We start from the raw sequence: 27,919 nt of genomic DNA on the forward strand, positions 1-27,919 counted from the left end.
TCTGGTTAGAGAGCTATTTTTAGTTATGCTCCCATTATGGGGGAAAGGAACCCCTTAATGTAACCCACAACCTCAACTCCTTGGTTCCTTCCTCACTAGTTTCAGCCAATTTGTTCCCCCTACCCGCCCCCTTGTCCTTCTAAAAATAGTAGCTAAGGAGATCACCATAAAAGGGCCTCTCTGAGTCCTGTATTTTGGCTGTTTCTAGAACAGCCTCATATAGCCACTTAATGGTGCAGCGGGGAAATGACTTGACTAGCAAGCCAGAGGTTGCTGGTTCGAATCCCCACTGGTATGTTTCTCAGACTATCGGAAACACTTATATCAGAAAGCAGTGATATACAGTAGGAAGATGCTGAAAGGCATCATCTCAAACTGCGTGGGAGATGGCAATGGTAAACCCCTCCTGTATTCTACCAAAGACAACCACAGGGCTCTGTGGTCGCCAGGAGTAGACACCAACTCAACAGCAAATTTTACTTTACTAGAACAACCTTGTGGTCTCAGCCTTGTCCTCATCCTTGAACAGAAACTTTTGTTGAAGATTTTCTGAGACTGCTCTTTTAGCTATGAAATCTCAGGTCAGCATTCTAGAAGTTGAGTCAGTTTATGCCATCTCTATCACTGCCCCCTCTGCTTTTTCAAAAGTCTCCTTATTTATTCTTGGATACTTAAACTTCCTTATCGACTCCAACCCTTTTCTGAAATGCACAGCTAAGCCCTGCTGAAACCAACACCGATATCCTAGGCAAGCTCTTTTATTTATATATCAGCACATTTACTTTCATCAGCTTGGCAGTCGTTTGTTTTTGCTGTCATTTGATTTGAACAGAACATATTTAGCAGCATAAAGAGAAAACCGCTCAATCTCTATTGTTAAATGGATAAGCTGCAAAGGGGGAATTGTAAATAAAGTACTTTATTTACATTCGAGCTGAACAGTACCTTTGTGAGAGACTTCAAAATAAGACAACTTGATTGCCTTCCTTACAGAGAAGACATCTCATTTTGCCTCTGGAAATATCTTATTCGACAATGGCAGAGTTTACTTGCATGTAAACCTGTCAGACCAAGAATGGTTAGCAAAAAGAGATGGGTCCCCAGCTGTATGAAGGCACAGCCTCTGATCCAGCAAAGGGATGGGTGGCTGGCATACTGAGCTACATTCTAGCCTCATTCTGAAATAATACAATCACCCATTGTAGCCATGTACAGCAGGGGAACATGGGGAGGAAGTCCCGCCCCCGCCACATCAATCAGCAGTGTGCCCCACTGCTCATGTTTACCGAGAGGCTTGTCTGAAGAAGACCAAAAAGTCTCTGACTGAGAGACTGTAACGATCCAGGCTTTCCCCCCTTCAGATGAGTCCCAGTGTAAGTGTGGATGGCGGGGAATGCTGCTGATTGATGAGGCAGGGGTGGGACTTCCTTCGCCTTCGGCCCTACAATGGGACGGCTTTATAACATCTGAATGAGGCTGCTGTCAGCCTTTTAATGGAAGATGTGTGCCTACAACATTTGGGACTGTTTAGTTTAGGAAAGGTGGCTGGGAATACATGATAGAAGGTCATAAAGTTACGCATGGTGTGGAGATAGGGAGAAGAGTATGTATGTATGTACGTATGTTTACATTTATATCGCACTCTTCCTCTAAGGAGATCAGAGCAGTGTACAGAGCAATGTTTAATCTCACAACAACCCTGTAAGGTAGGTTAGAAGAACTTCTTCTCTCTCTCTGAAAGCATTAGAACCAGGGGTCATCCCATGAAACTCATTGCCTGGAAATTTAGGACCAACAAAAATAAGTACTTTCCCCACACAACACATAATTAATCTATGAAATTCTCTGCCACGGGGTGTGGTGATGGTCACCATCTTGAATGGCTTTAAGTGGGACTTAGACAAATTCCTGAAGGACAGGCCTATCCATGGCTTCTAGTCCTGGTGGCTAGAGGCTATCTCAATGTTCAGAGGCAAGAGGCCTCCGAATACCAGTTGCAGAGAAACAGCAGCAGGAGAGGGGGCAGGCCTTCATCTCCTGGTTGTGTGGTTTCCCAAGGCATCTGGTGGAGCATTGTGTGAGACAGGATGCTGACTAGATGGGCTTTGGGCCTGATCCAGCAAAGTTCTTCATACGTTCTAAGAGTGCTCTTGAGCAAGATGCAAGAACTGCGCAAACACAGCTGTCCATCACACAATTGAATTTGTACAATTCTTGCATTCTGCCCAAGTGCAACTATCCACACATTTCATTAAAAGGCAGATGGAACATAGCACACGATGTCAGTCAGGATAAGTTCTGGCATCTGGGCTTGTGTGGTATTCCATCTCTGACACTGCTGGGCATCTTGTTGGTGGGTGGGATACAGGAGGTGGACCTGAAGTTCATACCTTCCAACATTTCATCAGTGAAAATGGGGACATGCCTGTGAATGTATAGAGGGTGTGGCCAAGCAACATGGGAGTCGTGGCATACAATCCTGACAACAAGCATGCCACAGATAGTAGCGAATAAATTGCACATGATTCCAGATTGCCAAAGCAGATGCACCAAGCCCATTCGCCCCAACATTTTGCCAATGAAAACCAGGATATGCATCTAACTATCACCATCTAGTCTGCAGGCTGCTTCAGCTGGGCTACTCTGCAAGTAATAATTACAAAATAAATTTTCTGGCAACTAATAAAAGGAGTTTGATTCCCGAATCTGCCTTAGGCATGGCTTTCCCAGTGCTTCTCTCCTCTGTCTTCCCTCCAACCCGCCACAGAATAGTGGAAGCTGATATAGCCACCAGTGAGCTACTTTGGCTTGTAGAACCTACGGAAAGAAGCAGACATCTTCAGTTTGACTGCTAATGCAATCAGAGAAGCTTCATCTCACTACATAATGCAGCATCCCTGACCTTGTAGACATCTGTGCACAGAAAAGAGGAGTTATATTTAACAGTGTATGTACATTGCCGAAGGAAGCCCTATAAATGGGGGCAGGGTTGTTGTTATTGAACACATGCAACATTTTTTTTTAACCTACCAAACTAATTACAACCCAGCAACCATATGTTGTAGTCTGCCAAGTGTTTAAGTCTCAGGCAAGTAGTAAACCCAGGAGATTTATCAAGCACCTGATGGGCTGATTCCATCTTGGCAAGCCACAAGTTATGCTTCCATAAATCCTGGAGTAGAGGAGGCTAAAATCAAAGGGGTTTGGGATTGGCCAGCGGGGGTATTATTCTCCCCCAGGGGATGATCAGGCAAATGTGCATATGTTATTGGCTAATTAAATAAATTGCTGGCCTCTGCCAGTGCTGGGCAAATTGTGCTGCCACCTGCAGATTGGAGGGAAGCAAGGTAGACCTAGAGCCTTATATACAATATACAACACAGCAGGGGCAGTGCTGGCATGGGGTGCAAGGTAGCATGTTGTGGGGCTTCTCTAAGCATGGAGGCAATCAACCCGATTTGCCATACTGTGCAGGGCCATCCCATTAGGGATGGCCCCGTACAGGACAATAGGAATCTGCATATTCTATTTCCAGCCGCATCCAAATGCAATCAAATCAAACCTCGCCCTTGATTGAGTGGCTCATCAAGCATCTCAGTTGCTTTTATTTCCTACTAAATAGACCTGTCTTGTCTATTCAGCCTCACACTCATTCATTTAGGAATCAGCAGCATATCCAACCCTTTCTTTTGTTGTCCAGGAAGGCCCTTTTCAGAAGCTTCTCCTGTCTTTCTTTTGATCACTACAATTGTTCCTTGCATCCTGAGTTCAGTAATTGCTGCTCACACACACATGTGGTTCCAGAGTCTCTCAAAGCTCCCAGAGGAGTGCTCCATCACTGTGCTCCAGCAGCAACTGCACAATCTGTGTCTTGTAACCTGGCTCTTTGGCACAAGCTTCACTCAAAAACATTGGCTTGGGTGCTCTGCAAGAAGCCTGGTTACCCTCGGAACCTGTTCGATTAGGTGTTAGCCATGCACCTCAGGATGCAAAAACAACTACGTGAAGGCTTGTGCTCCCTCTAATCTTTTTCATCAGTGTGTGTAATGACTTTTGTTCTGGGTGGCCATATCAAGGCTGTGTGTGCACATGTGCCTTCGGATTGGGGCCTTCCTGATTCAACCTGAGCGGGATCTAAAATTAACGGAGTGGACATAAAAAGAATGTGTGAGTGCATACACATGTGCATGCCTTAGAGGGAACACTAGAGCCAGCGTGGTGTAGTGACTAGAGTGCTGGACTAGGACCAGGGAGACCCGAGTTCAAATCCCTATTCAGCCATGAGACTTGCTGGGTGGCTCTGGGCCAGTCATTTCTCTCTCAGCCTAACCTACTTCACTGGGTTGTTGTGAGGAGAAACTTGAGTATGTAGTACACCGCTCTGGGCTCCTTGGAGGAAGAACGGGATATAAAATGTAAACTAATAATAACAACAACAGTAAAGGACTTACTGTGGTGTGAAATTCCTGAGCTCCTTCATTTTGTAATCACCTCTCCCTTTGTAGGCTTGCCTGGTCAGCAGAAATAGGAAAGGTAAAATCTCCCCCTCTTTGTCCCCTTTGTTTGGCTTTTCTTCATGCTTTACTCTCATTTTCTGCCCAGCTGCTTGGGTCCCAATATAGCCCCTTCACCCCTCTCTCCTTCCTCCTCCTAAACTTCCACCTCCTTCAAATGTGCTGTTCACTGCCTGATCATTGGAGTTGCTTTCCTTTAATAAAAACCCTCTTTCTTTGGATAAGTCCTACCCACTGACCCTGTTTTGTTTTGTTTTTAAAGATATCCTATTCTGACACTCCACTATCCAGATAATGTTCCTTAAGTGACATGCATTGCTCTTGGTAATTGGCTGTGGATGCTGGTAGTCTGAGCAGTCACCTAATGGTGCAGTGAGAAATGACTTGACTAGCAAGCCAGAGGTTGCCGGTTCGAATCCCCGCTGGTAAGTTTCCCAGGCTATGGGAAACACCTATATCGGGCAGCAGTGGTATAGGAAGATGCTGAAAGGCATCATCTCATACTGCATGGGAGATGGCAATGGTAAACCCCTCCTGTATTCTACCAAAGAAAAACCACATGGCTCTGTGATCACCAGGAGTCGACACTGACTCAATGGCACACTTTACCTAGTAGTCTGAGCAAGCCCTACTAGATGGACAGCAGCCTGTTTCACAGTTGGTAGCATCAGGCAGAGAGCAGTTCCAGGACCCAGGACAAAGGTGCCTATATGTGAATAATACATGGGTTTGAGCAAGCATAGTAACACAGATCTATGCTTACACTCTAATGACTACACTGTGCTGGCTCTCAGAACAGGAGAAGTTGAATGCTCTCTAGTGGAAAATCTTCACTTATTCTCATCTATGCACAAAGGGTCTGTGAAGGAACGATACCTAAACTACTTTTTTATATTTGGCATTTTGTTGCAATTGCCTTGCTATTCACTGTGTTAAGAAGGTTGTGCAGGGGTCAGAAGTTCATGGCTCCTGTTCAGCATTTTCATTTTTGAAGGTGATGAAATGCACTGGTTCTATTTGGGATGGAAGTGGAGGTTTGATTTCATTGGTTATGTTTTGAAAAATGGAGGAAACAAGTTATTATTGATTGGATGGTTTGGAAAAATGGGAGGGAAGTTTAAGGAGGTGCAGTACATGTTTGGTGCTGGAAAAAAGAGTCCATGTGCAGAACAAGTTGGAGTGCTGGAAAAAGAGTCCAAGAGAGTGAAGTTCAAGTTGGAAGAAGTGCAGCATTGAAGAGTTAAGTGAAGGAAGTGTTGGCACAGTACCAGAGAATCAGAGCTGGGCTAGAAAGAGCTGGGAAATCACAGGCAGAGAGTGGAAATTCTCCAGAGAGCTATATCACTCACCAGCAAGAAGAAACAGTCTGGGGCTGAAACCCCAGAACTGTGAAGCAGAGCAGGACCTGAGACAGAACAAGGGACAAGCTGGATTTGCTGGAAAAGCTGAGCTGACTCCAGATGACTCTGAGTTAGGGCCTAGTGTTAGATAGGTCAGTATGGATGCATTTTTATCTCATTTTATTTCTTCTTTATGCTCATTTGGTTGCTGTTTGGGTGCTGAACTTTCGAAAGAAACTATTGGTTTAAACTGAGCTATTTTCAAAGTAAAATTTCTTGTTTGCATCTGTAGCTTCTGTTTCCCCCACTCCATGCCTAACACCTTTACCACACTACTAAAGTTTTGTTGTTGACACAAGAGAGGTTTGGAAGGCTGTTGTCGTAGACTCAGCCAGAGAAAATCTAAACGTCTGCTTGGTGACAGTGCTTAAACTTGAAATTCATGTGGCTGGTTGAGACTGGACCGTGACAAGTGGTAGCATGGTGTGATCTGTGACAAGGTCATTTCAGCATCTCCTCTCTGGTGCCACCTTCCCATGGCTCCCTACAAATTCCCAGTAGGTAGAGCAAATTTAGAACTGGAGAGCTCAAGTTTAAAGGTGTTTGAGAAACACTGGATGATATTCAGAGCAAGGATGTGCTGGTGCAGTGAGAGAGCAACCTAACATGACTTCCCAACTAACTGCACTGGTGCGCCAGGGAAGGGGCCATTTTTGACACCCTCCCCTTCCCCAGAAAGCCCTCTGTGCCACCCAAAAATATGCACCTGAGGGTTGAGAAGCCCTTGGGGACATATTTTCAGGTAGCACAGAGGACTTCCTGGAGAAAGGGAGGGTGTCAAAAACTGCCTCTTCCTCAGTGCACCAGTGTTGTCATTAGCTGGGAAGTTTGCTTAGACTGCTTTCTCACTGCACCAGTGCATCCTTGCTCTGAATGAAGCCTGGTACTTTGTTAACCTTTTTTTAATCCTATGGGACGGAAATGGTCCATTTGCAATGCTCGGTCAGACAATTATGGTGTCAGGTCATGAGGACTTGACAGCATAATAGAGTGCACAAAATTACAATGCCATGGGCAGCTGGGGATTAGTACTCTGGATCTAACCTGAGGTCTGATTCGCACATTCATTTTTAATGTGGTAAAGCCTCCAGGATGCCCACAAGATCTGTATGATAAATAATTCCTCTGGACAGGTGCCACAGTTTCATAGTAGCTCACACTTCCCACCCATGAGGCCCTGGATTCAGTCCCAGCCATCTGAGATATAAAACTCTCAGGTAACACAACTAGGAAAGCCCTTTAGCCTCAGATCCTCGAAGGCTACCAACCAAGCCAAATAAAGCTCAGAAGACTTGTCTGGCAGCAAAGGTGGAGCTCAGTAAACAGCCCATTTCTTCTGCCTACCTAGGATTGCCGGAAAAAAAGATGCTTGTCAAGCATCTGGTAGGGGACAACATAATGCTTGGCGGGCCAGACAGCTACCTTTTTGGCTTGGCAGCAGGTCACAGACCTGGTGTAGATCATGTCCATCGCAACTAAAAGATGGATTTTAAAATTAAAGATAACAAGAATCCAAAACAATTGAAAGGATAAGAGCCCCTGGTGGTGCAGTGGTAAAACTGCCGCCCTGTAACCAGAAGGTTACAAGTTTGATCCTGACCAGGGGCTCAAGGTTGACTCAGCCTTCCATCCTTCCGAGGTCGGTGAAATGAGTACCCAGAATGTTGGGGGCAATATGCTAAATCATTGTAAACCGCTTAGAGAGCTCCGGCTATAGAGCGGTATATAAATGTAAGTGCTATTGCTATTGCTATAATAAAACGTGCCATCTTGTCCAGGGTTTCTTAACCTTGGGCCCGCAGATGTTGTTGGACTGCAACTCCCAGAATCTTCAGCTACAATGGCTTTTGCTTGGGGATATGGGAGTTGTAGTCCAACAACATCTGGGGGCCCAAGGTGAAGAAACCCTGATCTAGTCCAATATCCTGTGACCCATTACAGTAAAGGGCTGTAACTCAGCAGTAGAGCATCTGCTTTGCATGCAGAAGGTCCGAGTTCGATCCCTGACATCTAAAGGTAGGGCAGATAAAGGAAAGCTACTGCCAATCAGTGCAGACAATACTGAGCGAGATGCTCCAGTGGTCTCACACAATATAAGGCAGCTTGGCATGTTCCTTGAGAGCACCCTTCGTAAAGAGGTAGAGCGCCTGCTTTGCATGCAGAAGGACCCTCGCTCACTCCCAGCCTCTCCAGGTAGAGTTGGGAGAGACTCCTGCCTGAAACCACAGACAGCTGCTGCCAGCCCATAGAGACCCAGGCAGCACAACTTGTGGCCCACCAGCTGGTCTTGGACTACAACTCCCATCATCCTAAGCCACAGCGTCCAATAGTCAGGGATTATGTGAGCTGTAGTCCAACATCTGCAGGATGGTCAAAGTTGTGCAGCCCCGGTATAGACACTACTGAGCTACCCGGACCAAGAGGCTGACTTGAGGTCAAGCAATAGTAGTGGCACATTGCTGCGCTCCCAGGAAGCCCCCCCAGCATGGAGGCAGCAGCCCTCTCTGCATTTTGTCTCCCCACAACTGGAATATAGTGTCATGCTGCCTCTGAACATGGAGATTCCATTTAGTTGTCAAAGTCATTAGCTCTGGAGGGCATCTAAGCCCGGGGTTCCCAGCCTTGGTTCCCTAGATGTTGCTTGACTATATATGTATGCCATCATCCCCAGTGACAATGGTCTTCCGCTCTTGTGACTGGGGATGCTGGGAGTTGTCATCCAACAACATCTAGGGGCCCAAGGTTCAGAGCTCCCGATCTAAGCCAGCGGCCGTCAATACATCTGGTGGCAATGAATGTTATGCACATGAAGAAGAACCAGTGGGGACTGGTGTGGAGGCCGCCATGCGGGTGGGGGTGGCGGGAGGTACCTTTAAGTGTAAATTAGTAGGTGTTTGCCTCTCATACCGTCACACCTGAAAGCTCTTCCCAGCAGCGGCGCACTGCCCAGAATCTGCTGCAGCAGAGGATCAACTCCATCACTCAGCTGGCCTCCATACATGTGGGGAGGCCAGTTGCTGGCCACTCAAATGGCCTCCACCAGCTGAGAGGCACAGCGGGTGCTGGGAAGAACTTTCAGGTGTAGTGGGATGGGAGGTAAAGGTAAAGTGTGTCTTCGAGTCAGTGTCAACTCTTGGCGACCACAGAGCCCTGTGGTTGTCTTTAGTAGAATACAGGAGGGGTTTGCCATTGCCTCCTCCCGCGAAGTTTGAGATGGTGCCTTTCAGCACCTTCCTATATCGCTGCTGCCCGATATAGGGGTTTCCCATAGTCTGGGGAACGTAGCAGCAGGGATTCGAACCGGCAACCTCTGTCTTGCTAGTCAAGTCATCTCCCCATTGCGCCATTAGGTGGCTTCGTGTATGGGATGTAAGCACCCCTTAAAGGTGCCTCCTGCTATCCAACGGTGCATGCATCAGCCACCACTGAGAATAATTTTCTTTTGCCTATCCTGAAATAATTCTAGGGACACAAGATCATGCCGTAAATAGAACACACAAGAATGAGATGATGACCATTCCCATATGAACCAGGCCAAATTTTGAAATCTTCAGCTGGGTCATTCCAGGTCTCACTTCTCAGATACACACTTTGTGGTAAGCCAAGACAGAGCCTTTTCTGCAGTGGCCTCTTAGGCTGTAGGATGTCCTCTCTCTGGAAGTTTAATAGACTTCCTTGAACTCCCTGGAAGCTCAATAGCCCACAATTGTCCACTGAGTTAAAACATTCTCATTTATGCTGGCATTTTTCTGCTGTATTATGACCATGTGTTGCTATTAATCACTAATAAAGATCATTAAGAAGGCTCAATAGTGATCATGAGCTGCCAGCTGGTTTTACTGGTTTTATTGCACACTTTATTGTTGTACACCACTTTGAGCCTTATTGTAAAAGTGGTATAGGAATTCAATAAAACAATAAATAAATAAATATCTAGAAAGGCAGCATGGTCATTAAAATCCACATTATCATGCTGTCATCGAAGGTAAGAAGGAAAAGCACAGTGGCAACAAACTGATTTTTAAAATGTTTATTTGACACCTCTACAGAACACGATTAATCTTCTTGTTATAATAAGGCATCACACACACTACTGAGAAGCTCACAATAAAACTTCAGTCTTTGCCCTTGAATCAGTTCAGAACGGAGACGCTACAAAATCAAACTGGCTGATAACATTGGTTACTACAGAGATGCTTCTAAAGGAGAAATAGAAAGAAGACAAACTGTAAAAATGACTCGATAATGAGATGTTGCAGTTGATATTTTGTCTGGTGGCAAGAAAATTTAAGAGTGACAACAGGGAAGTCAAAAATTACTCATCCATGACCAGTGAAATGCTTTCACATAAAGCATCAGAAATCATGTGTAATAATGTACCGCCTATAACAGGGGTTCCCAATGCTGAGTGGCCAGATGTTGGACTACAACACCCATCATCAGTGATGAGAACTGTAGTCCCATTGTCACTTCTCTAGATGTGGTTGAACTACAACTCCGATCACCAATGGCATTTGGCCATTGAGGCTGGGGATAATGGGAATGATAGTCCAACAACATCTGGGGGCCAAAGGTTGGGAAACACAGTCCTTATAAGAAAGGCCTTTCTTTCTTAGCATTGCATTAGAATAAAATTCACTGTTAAGGCATGCTGCGATTACCCCCACCCCCACGATCACCTGATAATCTGAAATTTGGTTTGCATGATGTATTCCTGCCATTAGAATTCGCCCACTACATCTGAAAACAGCCTGTACATTGCTGAAGGAAACCAATGGAAACATACACCTTTAGTACAGACTGCACATCTTGTGGCCCACCACCACCCCACAGCAGTACGGCCGCTCTCCAGAAGCATGATCAAACTTCAGGGCTGCAAAACAGCAGGAAGGGGGCTGCTATTATTTATTTATTGTTTCATTAAGAATATTTCTATACTGCTTCTCGGCCAAAAGGAGTTCACTTAGTAGGTTCACTTAGTAGGTTGTACAAGCCTGCTGTAGAATGTAGCAGTCACAAATAGGGAACATATTATTGAGTTTATACAGCACAGTTTGGATATTCATAGCAAAAAAAGAAAAGAAAGGATATATTTGATCAGTATATAAAACCAGTGGGAATGAGTGTCCAAAGGAGTCAACGATGGTGAGCTCTATAGCCATTAGATTAAAATATAGTTTATCAGCTTGTTTGAGGAAAGATCTGACTATACCAGATCAGTCCCAGGAGCTGCAGCAGCTTGCAGGTCAACTTGCTTTCTGTCATTCTGACCAATTAGCGTTCAACTTTCTGCTTTCTTCACATGCAAGTTAGTTCCTCATTAAAGAGCAGCTTTCATGATTCGTTGAGACAAATATCTCATCATAATCCTATTGCTCCAACTGATCTCCAATAGTAAAGCCCATTTAAGGTGTTTTTGCACAGATCCATCCATTGGCCTAGAGCAGGTGTGGCCGGCTTTTGTTCAACTGAACTACAATACATTGCAACTGAGGATGATGGGTGTTGTAGTCCAACAGCTGGAGAACCTCCAGTTGGGCACCCCAGCTATAGACACCTGGCTAATTTCCTCTGCTAATTACTCTAGGATAGATGTGCATATGTGCGTATGCATGTGTGTACAATTCCAGATACTGAACTGCTCCAACTAACTTCATGATCCCAGAGAGATCTTCCTCCCTTCTGCTAAATGCATGGAAATGACTGAAGGGAGGGAAGGGATGCTCAGATGTAACCGCACGAGCAAAACATAATTTAGGAATTGAATATCAAACTGCACAATCCCAAGAGAAGGAAACTGACCCATAGCACACAAAAAGATGAGCACTTGGACAAACCAAGAGGAAACTCAGTAAGCATATGAGAAAAAGGAGCATGGGTGGTGGTATCCCCTGAGTTCTGATGGCAGAGCCTACTTTTAGAGAAAGGGACGACCTACTCATTCAGCAATATCATCTACTGAAGACCTCATGAGGAATGCCTACCTATAAGCATTCTCCATTACTTGCTTTCTTATGTGCAGATTTGATTTTTGTTTTTTGTTTTTAGTCCAGGAAAGTGTTCCAACATGTAATACGACATTCAGAAGTGGGACAGTGTTAAGAAGCTGTACCACACGATCCTTCTGAACGTGTTCCACTTACCTTCTCCCAATTGGCCTCTACATATATCGTTAATGCTATGTGGCATTAAAAGAACCTAGTTGGCTGAACCCAGCCTCCATAATGAGTATGCTTGAGACCCTAACTTTATCTCACACACCCGTATCTGAATTTCACACAGACTTAGGTATAAATCCATACAACTGACTTATGGGAATAACTTGCAAGAGTATGCCAATATTGGAAGCAATCCTGCATTGCAAAGGACTGGTCGCAGAATGAGGTGACACGTTCCGTGAGAATGTTCTCAAACTTGGAACCCCAGATGTTGTTAGACTATAAATCCCCTTATCCTTCAGCCATACGTGGCAAATAATGAAATACAAATGGGATAATGGGATAAAGGCCAATGTGGCTGGGGATAAAGGGAGTTGCAGTCCAACAAATCTGAGAACCCCTTGCCTACATAATGCCTGGTTGTGCTGATATTTGCATTAGCCTGTTGATAATTGACCAACCAACACGGTGAGCCACTGTGCATGACCTATTCATCACATTCAAACAGTGGCCACATTGAGTAATTTAAGTGCCTACAGTGTCGGAACAGTGTACAGTAAATTGGCCAAAAGAGCTTTCAAAATGGTTCGGAACCAGACATTTTAGTGCATGAACCAGCTGGGTTCTGTGGGTTGGTACCATCTGGGAAGATTAATACTCATTATGATTTGTGGCCAGGGCTACACCTCTAGAGGTGGAAAATAGCATAGCAGTACTTTCAACTTTCAATGTGTTATCATGCTTTTCTTGCCCTGACCATCAGGGCTGCAGTGGCCACATTGGCAATGGTGTTTTAAAATATTTTAGAACACAAAAACCATTATACAGTTTAATCGATGTTGTCAGAGAAGTGGAAATAAAAACTGGCAAGAATTTTCTCCAAAGATTACTCCATGGAGAGAGAACAGCAATTGTTTCACTTATACTCTAACCCTGACCCTACCTTACCTTACTCTAACCCTTTCCTCTGTGCAAAAATGACTGCAATTTTACCCTGATTGTTCGTGGGTAGGGATACAGAAGGGGTGATAAGAAACAGAAAGCTGTAAGTGCAACAAAGCTATCAGTGATTTTCCATCTCTGGGATGGAAAATCACTATGAACATTTGAGTCCTGAGACAGTAACAATGGCCAAAATTTGTGGGCCAGGTGTATAGTTAGAAAGGCTCCCTTGACATACTATTTATTTATTTTACATCCTGCTCTTCTTCTAAGGAACTCAGGGTGATGTATATGGCCTTACAATAACCCTATATGGTAAGTTGTGGGGGGCAGGGAGGGAGGGAGGGAGAGAGACACTACCCAATACAGGAACATAGGAAGCTGCCTTCTACTGAGTCAGACCACTGGTCCCTCTAGCTCAGTATTGTCTACACAGACTGGCAACAGCTTCTCCAAGGTTGCAGGCAGCTGTCTCTCTTAGCTCTATCTTGGAGATGCCAGGGAGGGAACTTGGAACCTTCTGCATGCAAGCATGTGGGTGCTCTTCCCAGAGTGGCCCCATCCCCTGAGGGGAATGTTTTATAGTGCTCACACATCTCCCATTCAAATGCAAATCAGAATGGACCCTGCTTAGCAATGAGGACAATTCACGCTTGCTACCACAAGACCAGCTCTCCTCTCCTAGACCAGCTCATCATCCACTGAGTTTCATGGCTGAGTTGGAATTTGAACCTGGATCTCCCAAGTCCTAGAGGCAATGTGGTGCTTCTGTCTCTATGATCCATCCTCCATTGTTCTCTGGAATATATTAAAGTTACACCTACAGAACTGGGCTTCCCTAGCGCTATTTAGATACTATGCTGGATATGCATACAGATGTCTGTACGTGTATACATGCTTTTGTGTGAGTGACTGTACGTATGTTCATTTTCAAAGTGAAGCTGGGTACAGGCCCCTTCAAAGGTAGGGTACAAATAGGAAGGGTATAACTGTATGTGCATATAGCCTGTGTGAATAACTGCACATGTGTACAGATCTCTAAATGCACACATGGTGTGCAGATTGTACATGCATGGACCGTAAGGTGTGAACGGGGTCTTTTGTGCTCCTATTACAGCAAAGGACCTCCAAAGAAGTCAGATATCACTTGGGTCATATGTAAAGAGGGAAGGAAGTCCAGCCGCATGAGGGGAAATTTTTTATACATTCCCAGCAATCACACGGAAGGGACCAGGGTGGCAACATCAAACCCATTGCCCCAGTGACATGAGCCTCTTATTCTCCACACTCATCTTTGGTCAAGCGAGAGGCAAGGATTCACCTCCACACACACCATATGCCTTCTGCTTCAGTCACAGCTAGCATTTGTAATGTGCACCCGCGCACCAGCTTGGTAGAGCCAAGCACTCTCCAGTCGTCTGGGGAAAAACGGTTACAAGAAAGAGCATATCAAAGACAGATTGTTCCCCAGGAGTATTCAGCTGCCATTTGGAAAAACCCATTAGCATGGCTCTTTTTTCAAATGAAAAGTGAGATGTTAGCTTTAATTGTTATTACTGCTTTGAGAACCTCTGCTAAGTCAGTGTTCCTAGGAGAGGCCTAGTATTCCTGTTAAGGGCTTATCCTGAGATACAACGGCCCTTACCATGCTTTTTAAATAGTCTGCACGCAGTAGCAAAAATCGACAGTGCCTACACTGCTTAGGAGCAAAATGTTTTGAGGGCTTTTGAACTTTTTATGGGTCGACTGTGGGCCACTTCGGACAACCGCCCACTGGCACACGTGATAAGGTCAGAGGTGCACCAAGAGTGTGCCCACCATGAGGTCACAGGAGGGCTCAAACCCAGGGATTTGGAGCATGTGTAGAGGGGTGATTCAGATGAACACCCACTCACACAATTAAGGGACATCCCAAGAGTGCATTAGGACATCCTCCTGTGATATCAGGGTGGGTGTGGCCAGCAGACACTTCCTCTGAACTGGCTCTGTGCCTAGGGCTTCGGTAGTAAAAGATGCTAGACTCCATGCCCCAGATCCCCAACCACAATAGAGAGAATGGCTGACACACAGTGCAACATGCTGTGTGGATTTCAATGGAATGTGCATGCAGCTGCGTGAGAATGCTCAGACACAAATGTGCAATATTACAGTTGCACAATGGCCATTGGAAATAATATAACCATTATATGGATGTGCACAAATCAAATTTTCAGATTCAATTTGAATTCTCATCAAAACTGGCCAATTCAATTCGAATTCAAATTGAATTGGCCCAAAACAGATTGATTCAATTCAAATTTGATTTGACCTATTTTGGTGCCTTTTTTGACCAACCAGGGCACCTGAGTGGTTTTTAAAAGGTGCCAAGGTGGCCCTAAACTGCCATTGAATCTATTCAATTTCCCCCCAAATTTGAATACGGCTGATTCAATTTGAATTGAATTACCCTTTTTAGGAGTGATTCAATTCAAATTCGAATAGTTGAAATTGGCCAGATTTGAGACAAATTGATTCAAATCAATTCACACATCCCTACAGCATTATTTGATATTATCAAATTGTGCAACTCCATCATCCCATCCTGCAGCTCCACTCACACAACTCCATGTGTTTGTTGTACAGCTGTGAGCAAAACCCACATGGAACACTGCACAATATGTCAGCTGGTGTCACTGAAGCTTGGGCTAACAATCTGCTATTCATGCCACCCTTCCCTCCAAGCAGCTCAGGGCAGTATACGTTGTCGTCAACCTTATGCTCAAAACAGCTCTGTGAGGTAGGTTATGCTGAGAGATAGTGACTAGCCCAGTAGGTTTTGTGCCTGAGCGGGGATCTGAACCTAGGTTTTGTTGATCTAAGGCCATCCTTCCAACCACTGTACCATCCTGGCTGTTGGCTTGGCAATTTTCCTATTGGGAGGTGGGAAGCATCAACCCAAGAACAAAAGGCAGCAGGAGGATGAGCTTGGTGCCCAACCTCCCTGACAACTCCTCATCCAGTGAGAAAATGCATATTGGCGAGTCCTTGGCACTAAGGGCATATTAAAGGACATTGCAGGAATGTCCAGCAACAGCTGTTTGACCTACTGCATTTTTTAAAAAAAAGGTTTCATGTGTTGCTTGTGTGATGTTTCAGTTTTCAGAAACCAGTTCGCCTCTCTTGTTCTCATGGCAGGAGAGCTGGTTCTGTGATAGCAAGCATGAATTGCCCCCCTTTGCCAAGCAGCATCCACCTTTGAATGAGAGACTACATGTGAGCACTGTAAGATATTCCCCTTAGGGCTGAGGCTGCTCTGGGAAGGGATTCAGAGATTTTGGCGGGTTCAGAGGTTCGATTTGCTCATTCTTCTTGGTGACTCTTGGCAATATTATAGGATTTTAAAAAGTTTTTTTTAAAAAATTCCCCTGTATTTGGGGGTCTTTTTGCAGTTGCGGTCCCTCTAACCCCCCGTTTCCCATAGACTTTAATGCCTCGCAAACCACAAATTTGCCAGCGGCAAGGTTTTGCTGGAATGGAACCCTAGCGGTTGGCAAGGGATGACTGAATATACAGAACAAGCAGAGTGGAAAATACTGTGATTTAGAATGGACTCTCCTGTCTTTAATTGCAGATACTGGATGGCAGTTTTGGAGCATGGGTGGCCTCAGTGGGGAAACAGGATGCTGGACTAGATAGGTCTTGATTTGATCCAGCAGACTGGCATCCCACAGAATATTGTCAGGTGGTCTGCTAATAACTTTCACTGTAGGCCAAGGTTTCCCATCTTGGATCCCCAGGTACAGCTGGACTGCAACTCCCATCATCCCCAGCCACAGAAGCATTTGGCTATTGTGGTTGGGGATCATGGGAGTTGTAGTCCAACAACACCGTGGGACTCAAGATTGGGAACCTTGATGTGGCTGCTACAGTTTTCAGAATGACAGAGTATTACGATTTATATGAGGAAGGTAAGGGAAGGCAAGAGTGATGAATAATTAGCTCAACAAAAATGCCACAGGGAATATTTTAGCACACAACAAGAAAGCTAGCAACATTCCGAATGCCAAAACATAATTGTGTCAACTTCCAGTGAGGAAATCCTAGTAGCTCTATTGAGACACAGACTATAATCCTAAGTAAGCACATTGACTTGGAAGTAATTGCTGACTGACACATAAATATTCACCACTTCTCTGCGTGAATCACAACAGAAATAACTTTTATATCACCTCACCTTTCAGGGAAGTCAACTCACACAGTTGGCTGGCAGTTACTTAGGCCTGGTTCACGTAGGCATATGATGATGCGCATTTGTGAATGGACAACAAAGTGACCATCCAAAAATGTCACACCCCAGAGGGAACTTTCTTTCATCTCAAACACAATACTTTTTGGTGGCATCTGTTCATACATTTGGCATCAGGGCTTGGTTCACTTATGCATGGCACCACATGAAATCAAAGATACCTTGACTACTGTCACTTCTCTCAGCCTAACCTACTTCACAGGGTTGTTGTGAGGAGAAACTCAAGTATGTAGCACACCGCTCTGGGCTCCCTGGAGGAAGAGCAGGATATAAATGTAAATAAATAAATAAATAAATAAATAAATAAATAAATAAGCAAGCAAGCAAGCAAACAAACAAACTAAATACTGTAAATTTAATGATTCCCAGCTGAATGTGTATATTAACTCTGTTGAAAGGTGTTCAATAGGTGGAAAGCAACAGCAATATGGAAGTTCTAGCTGCCCATTTCATCACTGGATGCTGTAACCACCAAATAATGCCCATGTGTGCATGAAGCAGATAAGTAACACAGATCTAGATTAAATTTACTTCCAAGTAAGTGTGCTTAGGATTTCAGCCCTGGAAGGTTTTCACAAACACTGAAATGGCCATTCTCAGTTAGCCTGAATTCAAACCAGAGAGTCCACATTATTTTGTGTATTATCTCTCTTTTTGTCCTTTTCACCGAAGAATGCTTGCCTGCGTAACACAGATATTTCATTTCAACATGTTAGGGAGGTGCTCTTTGCTGAGTGCTGCTAGTTACCTTCAAGTTTCATGGGTCTGGCTTTAATGAAAATCATTTTCTCCATTCTGTGCTGCCTTAGAGTCTTCATGGGTTAGCTAAGTATCGATGGCAAGAGCATCTTCCTCAACTAACGATAACTCCATATTATCATTGGCGGAGGATCTCATTCGGAAATTGAAGGAGCCATACAGCTTGGCTGATTCCTTGGAGGAGGCAAACCTGTTCCTCCTATAAAGCTCTCCTTTCCACATTGACATCATGAGGAGACTGGAGAGCACAACACCCCCCAGCGTTAAAAGGCAGAGCCCGGCAATCACGCACCTATCCAGGTGAGCCCCGACCTTTGCACTCTCATTCTCCAACCGCTCCATCTCCCGAGCCGCCACTGTGTTGGGGTCCACAGTCACATCCCTGGGAACCACGTAGGAGACAATCACCAACAAAATCCCAGTGACCAGGAACAAGATGGCGCTGATGAAGCCATAGTCTATAGACTTTCCACCTGCAGCTTCTGAGCCAGCATCATCGTCTTCCTCAGAAACCAACGAGGTGGGGTCATATGGCCATTCAGGAGGCATCTCACCGCAAGGGTCAGGATGGGGATCTTGGTCCTGACAACAACTCCTGTGTGCAAGGCTTCCCGCATGGTCGAGATTGTTGACATTTTCATCCACGTAACTGAAAGACGTCTCCGATTCACAGCAGCAGGCTCTCTTCTGGGCTTCCTCCTTTGAAAGGCCAGGGTGACAAATGACCCCACCTGATGTAGTACATTCGGGGGCCAGTGGTGATGCAGAGGTGAAGGAAAGAGGGGCCTGAAAAGGATCTGTGGTGGCTGCCCATTGCATGGCTTTGCAGTGGCTTTCACTGTACTCGGAAGCCAGGATGTGTGTCCTAGTCCTTCCCTTGCCTTCATCAGGCTGCCCCTCACAGGGGGGAGCATGCAAACCCCAGTCCATGTTGTGGCACCCATCAGACTGCCTCTCTTTGGCGAGGAAAAAGAGTTCCATGCAAGCCATTGGAGGGCCACCAGAACATGCTTCAGCAAACTCTGCCAATTCAAGCCTCCTCCTCAAGCAGTAGCCTCACGCGGCAGACGGAGGGGCTCTTGAGCAATGGAAGCTATTCTCCTGCCACTGTTTTGCCGGGATTCCATTTCAGCCACTACCCAATTAAACAAATTCCTTTGGACATGCATTTCTGTTCAGTCTGCAAATGCAAAAGAAGGTGGGGGGAGGGGGAAAAAACAGTTTCATCATCATGATAAATTATTAGGCAAAGGGAAATGTAGCAAAAACAATGCCGACTGTCGTCATTATTCTAATTTCCTCCAGTGCGTGCGTCTCTCTCTCTCTGTGTGTGTCTTTCTCTCTCAGTGTGTGTGTGTGTGTGTGTGTGTGTGTGTCAGGGTGAAGAGAACAAATGCGATTGTTTTAATCAAGCACTTAAAGCAGAAATCCTCTTGCTGATCTAAAATCTATTAGGAACTCTAATCAACCTTTGACACCACTATCCAATTATGGAAATAATCCATCAGAAGGAAAAGGGAGGCATAAATATCCACACAGCCCACCCCACCACCACCCATCCCCATCTCTAGGACTCAAGTGCAAAGACTGTGGAGTTTAAATGTGAAAGTGCAAAACTCTAAAGAACTAAAACTGAGAAGCCCAAATCCAAATGCAGAGTCTAATTAGGAAGAAGCAAGCCAATCCCTTGTAGCTCAATAATCCAGGATCTCTATTCTCTCGTGGAAATCTGATAATCCCAGGAGGAAGGGAAAGCAGCACTTTCCGAAAGCAGATCTCAAGCACTGATTAAAAACGCTTGCAATGAAATTATGTCTCGACGAGTGATGGATCAAAGAAACGGACACTCGTTTCCCTGGTGCAATTAATTACAAGAAAGAGAGAAACTTGGTAAGGGATGGGGCGGGATCCTGCCACCCTCAAGAGAAAACAAAATCGAGGGCAGACTTTTGGAAATATATTCACACGCACACAGCAGCTCTGTAAGTATTATCTCTGACAAGGTGGCACTTCGGATCCTAATGTTATGTGCTCAGCTGTAAAATGCAAAACACAGCATGCCAATGAATGTACGGCACTCATAAAGGAGCGCTTTCTCATAAAGGAGACTCTTCCAGTTCTCTGTTCCACCCTGGGATTTATCTGCAAAGTGCAGACAGCACGATAATTTATCCGGAGACTAAAGACAGACTCTGATCGCTCCGGCGCCTTATTCCTTGCCCGCTCTTCCCACGTACCTTTCCCCTCTGCCTGGGTCCATCGGGCAGAGTATCGCTGTCCATCCCAGGCGGGTCCCTCAAAGTCTCTTAAAGAAGCACTTGTAGCCCTCCACGCTTTTCGGTCTTCCTGCCTCCCTCGGGGCTAGCGGGGCGGGTGGTGGAGAGAGTGGGCGGGAACGAGCCGGGCTGGGAGGAGCCTTTTGCAAGTGCTTGCTGGGAGATGTAGTCCGGCCGTGTGTGCGACGGCGAGGCAGAACAACTGCCATTAAGGGGAAAACAGAGCGCATCAAACTGGACCCAAGGTGGAGAGAAGCTGTTTTCTGTGCAAAGGCTCAGCAGCTCCCATACCTGGGAAATTATTTTCAAGATAAGGGGTCCTTAGATCATGTGTAGAGAACGCGCTTTCCCCGCGGCGGTGCCAAATAACCAGGCGCCTCATATTGAGGATTATAGAAAGTGGAGTTTCAGGCAGGAGCGCCAGAAGTCAGGGAGGGGAGAGGTAGGACAGGGCGATTTCAACAGGGCAGAGACAAGAGTCAGCAAGATCCCAGACTGGCAGTTGGACACGTCTACAGTTAATTGTTCCCTGCTAACTGAGCAAAGGGGCACCTTTCAAAGGCGGTGATTCTCTTTATTTAGCAGGGGGAGAGCAACTGGCCCTATCCATCCCCAGCACAGCATTCCTGCAGTGCGTGTTGCTGGTGTCTATCATGTTTCCTTTTTAGAATGTGAGCATTTTGGGGACAGGGAGCCATTTAAAAAAAAACAACAACTACATAAACTGCTTTGGGAATTTATGTTGAAAAGCGGTATATAAATATTCATCATAAATTGTGAAAAAGCAGTTTTTTTTCACGGAGCTCCTCTTTTGAATATTTTTGTTCTTTTTAACCCTGTGAGTAAATGTTGTCAACACTGAATAAAAGGCAGTGGCAGTCAAAGCTAGAGCCACATCCTTGCAACACCCCCGCCCCCAGTCTCAGTAATCTGGAAGCACCTGTGATACTAACAAGGAGCGCCTCTGAGCATGTTCAGAGCACATTTCACTCACAATCACCTCTGAGCATGCACAGAATAGCTCACATTCAGGAGTGACGTATACGGGTATAAAAGTTCATAGTAAAGGTGAGGACTTTGAAATGGAACGGCTGTGGGTCATTTTGCATTTGGCAAAATCATGTTACTTTTCAAAATGAGGAAAGTATGAAATGCAAAGCAACAAAATGGGGTGTGCTCCCCCTATTTGCCTCTACTAACTGAGCAAATAGACACCATTTAAAGTATTGAATCTCTTATATTTAGCCGCGGAAAAGCAACCATGCCTATCCAACCCCAGCACAGCATCCCTGCAGTCGCTGTTGCTGGTGATTACCACCACCTCCTCCTCCTCTTCCTCCTCCTCCTCCTTCTTTAAGCCTAAATTGTTTTAGGACAGGGGACCCTTATTCCTTTTTTTATGTAAGTAAGCTTTAAGAATATTTCTTGCTCAAAAGCAATATATAAATTTTATCGTGGTGGCCAGCATCCTATCCTGAGGAGAGGAGAGCTGGTCTTGTGGTAGCAAGCATGACTTGTCCCCATAGCTAAGCTGGGTCTGCCCTGGTTGCATCTGAATGGGAGACGTGATGTGTGAGCACCGCAAGATATTCCCCTCAGGGGATGAAGCCGCTCTGGGAAGAGCAGAAGGTTTCAAGTTCCCTCCCTGGCATCTCCAAGATAGGGCTGAGAGAGATTCCTGCCTGCAACCTTGGAGAAGCTGCTGCCAGTCTGTGAAGACAATACTGAGCTAGATAGACCAATAGTCTGACTCAGTATATGGCAGCTTCCTATGTTCCTATGTCTGTGAAGCAAAAGGATGTCCAGCCATAGTGGTACCGTACCACACACACTTAAGAAGCATGGGGAGACAATTTTCACCATTTCCCCCTTTCTGTCAGATTGCAAAGAGTGTTTCCAGGGGAAGGGGAGAGAGGAGGAGGAGGAGGAGGAGGAGGGTTTGAGAGTTATTGAATATGGGAGAAAAGTGAGATCAATTAAGGAGATGAGGTCCATCATGGTTGGGTATCCTTTTGCTGCACAGAAGCAGTGTTAGGATGTTGCATAATACAAGAAGAAGAGGAGGAGGAGGAGGAGGAGGAGGAGGAGGAGGAGGAGGAGGAGGAGGAGGAGGAGGAGACCGCCCAGAGATGAAAGTTTGGGTGGTATATAAGTTTGATGAATAAAATAATAAATAAAGAAGAAGAAGAAGAACGCCCAGAGATGAAAGTTTGGGCAGTATATAAGTTTGATGAATTAAATAAATAAATAAACAAAAAGAAGAATGCCCAGAGATGAACGTTTGGGCAGTATATAAGTTTGATGAATAAAATAATAAATGAAGAAGAAGAAGAAGAAGAAGAAGAAGAAGAAGAAGAACAACAACGCCGAGAGACGAAAGTTTGGGCAGTATATAAGTTTGATGAATTGATTGATTAATTAATTAATTAAAGAAGAAGAACTCCCCGAGACGAAAGTTTGGGCAGTATATAAGTTTGATGAATTAAATAAATGAAGAAGGAGGAGGAGGAGGAGGAGGAGGAGGATAGTAACAGTAGTGGAGGAGGAGGACTGTAGAGTTATTGGATGTGGGAGGTCAAATAGTCAGATCCTAGGTAAGAAAAACAGGAGCATTGTCTTCAGTATTACTGCCCATCCCCTGGAAACTCAAGCTTCTCTAGGTCCCTTATACTGAGTCCATCTAGTCCATCTGGCCCTTTTGTTGAGTCTATCTTCATCTATGTAGCCCAACATTGTCTTCTGAGAAGTGGCAGCTCTCCAGTCTCAGCCTTTCCCATAACTTGCTCCCTGATCCTTTAACTGGAGACACCAACGTGGGACTTTCTGTACGGCAAGTAGTATCTGCTCTACCACTGAGCTAGAAGCCCTTCCCACACCCAGTTGTTACAAGTCAAGGTCTTCCTCATTCTTCTCACTGTTTTTCCAGGTTGTGAACAGTAAAATGTTCACAGACCATTTTGTGCTCTTTTATATAGGCATAGATTTGTTCTGCCAAAGATGTCAGGTGTGGAGGTGGTGAGAAAACTGCATAGCAACATGTAGCCTTCTGCAGCCACAAATAAAGCTGCTTAAAAGATGAACCAAGCAGCGTGGAAGGAACCAAAGCAGCAGATACAACACTATTAAAATTAAGGCCCTCCCCCCCACCCCATTTTTATTCTCTTTTTTGTTTTGTTTTGTTTTGTTTATTCTCTTTTTTGTTTTGTTTCAGACATGCACAGCTGCTCAAGTGATGACTTGCATGTGTGACATAGCCATCACACATCAAACGAGGTAGAGAGAACTTCCACATCAGCTCATAGCATTTCAGGTGTCATGTTTTCAAAAGGAGGCAGTTCACACATTCAGGTGACAGTCAAATAACATAAAGCATAAAGGATGTAGGGTGATCAGTGTTCAATTCTAGAACCTGGGCAGAGCCAGAAATAGAGCCATGAACAGTCTTGGGGAAAAGTTTGATCTCCTCTAGTGAATTACATTGCCAGCTCATTAGGAAGAGTTCTAAGCTGGATTTTTTTCTCTGATATGGAAATTGTCCTATAAGAAACATTAAACAAGTTGTTCTAGTAAGAACTAGTCTGCCTGCTTTCCTTTCACTATCCCTACAACTGGACTAAATTTGGTTCAAATCAGTTAGGTGGTCCACAAGTTAGGCCTCCTGCACCTCAAACGTCCACATGTCCACCATCTTGGATTGGGGTGGATGACATCATAACAAACTGCACCATTGAGGTGTCCCTATCCGTCACTCACCACAACTGTACCAAATTTGGTTGAAATTGGTTAGACAGTCCACAAGTTATCCCATATGCACCTCGAAAACTTACATGTCCACCATCTTGAATTGGGGTGAATGACATCATCACAAACTCTATGTGTCCCTACAGCTGTAACTGATTTGGTTCATATTGGTTCAGGTGTTGCAAAGCTGATTGGCGGAGCGGGGGACACACACAACCCACCAACACATGAAATGCCGGGTGATCTCATAACTCCACTTGAAAGTAGGCTAAAAAAGTGACTTCCCCCTCCCTCCAGTGTAAAATGGCGCAGTCCTGGAAGGAAAATGGGAAGCTTGTTTCTGATTCTGATGCTGAATAATCCAGTGACATCCCTCAATTATTTGCTAGCTGGTCCTTCATTTTCCCAATCAAGACTCTTGTTTTTGAAAACTGTTAGAAAGGGAAAACAACACATCTCAGAAATTGTCAAATATACACATAATGGCCCTGTAAAGAAACTCCTTGGGCCTGTAGCAGAGATCGGGGGTTTCTAAACTTAGGTCCCCAGATGTTGCTACTACAACCCATCTCATCCCCAGTCGCTATGACCTTGGGAGCTGTAGTCTAACAACATATGGAGACCCAAGGTGGGACATCCCTGGCATAAATGAACATCCACAAATGACATTTGAAATACATGATTTACTATTCTTCCTTGATTTAATAAACTGACAACATACCACCTTTCTTTAGAGTAGTACATCTGAAATGTCATTTATCTGCTCTGAATTTTCACTCTTGTGTCTGCTAACAGTTAGAAGGATATAAGCTCGGATGACCATATGGCGACTGTTATGTAACTAAGCTGTCATTGGTTCAACTTGTCAATCAGTCTGTTCATCCATCAATCACAGTTGCTCTTAATTCCATGATATTTGAATATCTCAGAAGGTTTGCATTTAGTAAACCTCACACTTACTCAGCTACTAACATCCTATGGAAACTACCAGATGGCTGTAACTGCAATGATGGAAATATTGTTTTAGTGTTTTAGTAGAGACATGCAATTCACAATGGTCCTTCCCAGCTAGTCCACACAGGGATCAGACCAGCTCAGACTGTGAAATTCACATAGGCGGCTTCCTAGGAACATCTTGGGGAAAGAGGTCCCCTCTCCCTTTCCTTGGTTGCACAGTCCCCCTCCACAAGAACTGGTGAGTGTTAGCATGTTACCTAGTGTTTGAAGACTTCAAATGGATTGTGAAGGCAGAATGTGTGAGCTGGCTCACTTCGAGATGGGCTTGACATTGAGCCAGTCCGATTTCGGTAGTCTGAGATTGAACTGGACCATACCTTGGTTCAAAGTACTGGCTTGCGGGCTGGGGGATATACTTGTAAAGGGGAATAGGGCAAGTAAAGCAGGATTCCCTAGCCTAAAGGTGTAGTCTACAAATCTGAAGACTTCAAATGGATTGTGAAGGCAGAAACACATATGAATACATGAAGCTGCTCGCACTGAGTCAGACCATTGGTCCATCTAAGCCAGTACTGTCTATTCTGACTAGTAGGCAGTCTCTAGGATCTCAGACAGCAGTCTTTCCCAGCATCCCATCCTTTAAATGGAAATGTCCAAGGCTGAACCTAAGATCTTCATCATGAAGAGCAAGAGCTCCATCACAGAGTTATTGCCCACCTAATGGCGCAGCAGGGAAATGACTTAACTAACAAGCCAGAGGCTGCCGATTCGAATCCCCACTGGTATGTTTCCCAGACTATGGGAAACACCTATATCAGGCAGCAGTGATATAGGAAGATGCTGAAAGGCATCATCTCACACTGAGTGGGAGATGAAAATGGTAAATTCCTGTATTCTGCCAAAGAGCAGACAATCAGAGAGCTCTGTGGTCACCAGAAGCTGACACTGACTCAACGGCACACTTTACTAAATAATGGTTAGCTGACATTAACTAAGAAAAATATGATGGTCTTCTTGAGCTCAGAGAGTGTCAGTGCATGCAGCACCAGGCAAATATTTGAACAACTTTCTTTACTAAAGAAGAGTCCAAATTGCTGGTTATTCAGAGTATATTAAAATGACAGCTCAAATGATTTGCAAATCGGAAAAAGAAAGAAAGGGAGTTCAATTAGATGCCTACTTAGTGCATACTTCCCTTTATCTCACATCTGTTAAGAAAACCTCACAATATGTGAATCTTTTTCTGGAGGGAAAATATGTGTGATATCTTGCAGTGGCACTTTGGAATGGGGCTGTAGCTCAGTAGTAGATCACATACTTTGCCAATGAAAGATTCCAGCTTCAGTTCCTGGCATCTGCAGGTAGAGCTGGGGAAGACCCATATCTGAACCCTGAAGAGCACTGCCAGTTAGTGTGGACAGTACTGACACAGAGGGACCGATAGTCTGACTCAATAAAAGAAAGCTTCATACGTTCAACTAGGTATATGTACAATCCATTGGAAAACTCTTTGTTTCCTGTCCCTTGACACAAGTAGGGTCACATGTCCAAATACTTAGGGTTTCTTTCTGGGCAGAAATGGGTCAGTGTCCTGTTTCAAATAACAGCAAACAGTTGGTTTTAGAAAACAGATATATCATAGAAAACAGATATATCTTTAGAAAACAGATATATCTTAAAGTGCTAATTTTTCAGTCAATTATTATTGATCAACTAATACTTGTGGAAGTAACATTATATTTCATTTGGAGCTGTCCATGGTACTGTTCATATTGTTGTTAACACTTCACAGACTTGGTTCAAGTAATGAATTTGCCATTTTCCAAATTTTCCAAACCCTTAGGAGTCATTGGCCTAAATCAGGGGTTCCCAAGCTGGGGTCCTCCAGATGTTGCTGAATTACAACTCCCATCATCCTGTGGCTGGGGATGATGGGAGTTATAGTTAAGCAATATAGAGAGGACCACAGCTTGGGAACCCCTGGCCTAAATAATCACTTTTAAGGGGAAATTATCTATAGTCAATAAGTTCAAAATAGACAGGTTCCAGCTATTCCTGCTTTGTGTTTCTAAGGTCTGCTATACTTTAGTTCTTGCTATATACAGTTGTGGTAAATAAATACATACTGTATTCATAAAAAGTCCTGTTGCTATTTTTGCAAGGCATGTGTGTGTGTTTGTGTGTGTGTGTGAGAGAGAGAGTGAGTGAGTGGGGAAACACAGTGTAGTTGCGTAGCAACTGCAGGATATGTTCTCCAGACACTTATGGGCTGACCACCTGCCCTTCCTTAGGCAACAGTATAATGGGTGGGGCTAGTAAGAGCCATCAAGGAAGGACTGAGCTTTTGATAACATGATGACAGGGTGCTGAATGGATTTAGTTTTTGGTTCTAGTTGGTAGTTGCTCATCTTGGTGCACCAGCACTTCCGTGCTCTGGATGTATATAACTAACACATAGCTAATATACTTCCCAGTCAGTGTTCCCTATAACAGGGATTCCCAGATGTTGTTGACTGATTGATTGATTAAGTGCCGTCAGTGTTGACTCTTAGTGACCACATAGATAGATTCTCTCCAGGATGATCTGTCTTCAACTTGGCCTTTAAGTTGTTGAGTACAACTCCCATAATCCCCAACTGCAAGGGCCAGAGACAGATGTTTGACTGCAACTCAATGTCGTTGACTGCAACAACACTGTAGTTGTTGGCCTTTGGCCATTGCAACTGGGGATTATGGGAATTGTAGTCAACAATATCTGGGAATCCCTGTTACAGGGAATACCGTTCCTAACACATGCACAGGTAGCCACCCATCAAGGAGTAAGATGGTTGCTCTTTTGTTGTGTCTTTATTGAGCAGGGGGAGAGCAACTGGCCCTATCCATCCCC

General features: G+C 44.7%; 2 protein-coding genes across 3 annotated transcripts in view; both read right to left on the minus strand.

Moving 5' to 3' along the window:
• The window catches only part of LOC128323897 (protein lifeguard 1-like), a 52,764-nt gene extending 34,376 nt beyond the window's left edge, over positions 1 to 18,388 (minus strand). The window contains exon 1 of one of the 2 annotated variants that reach the window (XM_053247813.1): positions 18,351 to 18,388. The gene's annotated coding sequence lies outside the window, so the exon portion shown is untranslated. Of the gene's footprint in view, positions 1 to 18,047; positions 18,171 to 18,350 lie in introns of those variants that run through there. The other variant, XM_053247812.1, reaches the window with a different exon arrangement.
• On the minus strand, positions 9,930 to 20,432 carry TMEM74 (transmembrane protein 74). Its single transcript, XM_053247807.1, has 2 exons — positions 20,296 to 20,432; positions 9,930 to 19,238 (listed from the first exon to the last, which is right to left on the minus strand). The coding sequence occupies exon 2, from the start codon at positions 19,046 to 19,048 to the stop codon at positions 18,125 to 18,127; it is 924 nt and encodes a 307-aa protein (XP_053103782.1). The 5' UTR covers positions 19,049 to 19,238; positions 20,296 to 20,432; the 3' UTR covers positions 9,930 to 18,124.
• Positions 20,433 to 27,919: the final 7,487 nt, after the last annotated feature.

This window comes from Hemicordylus capensis, chromosome 4, assembly GCF_027244095.1.
Source record: "Hemicordylus capensis ecotype Gifberg chromosome 4, rHemCap1.1.pri, whole genome shotgun sequence".
Lineage (NCBI taxonomy): Eukaryota > Metazoa > Chordata > Lepidosauria > Squamata > Cordylidae > Hemicordylus > Hemicordylus capensis.

Bases quoted from the DNA above. Each gene is read 5' to 3' on its own strand.
- TMEM74 (XM_053247807.1), bottom strand. From the start codon at position 19,048: ATGGCTTGCATGGAACTCTTTTTCCTCGCCAAAGAGAGGCAGTCTGAT.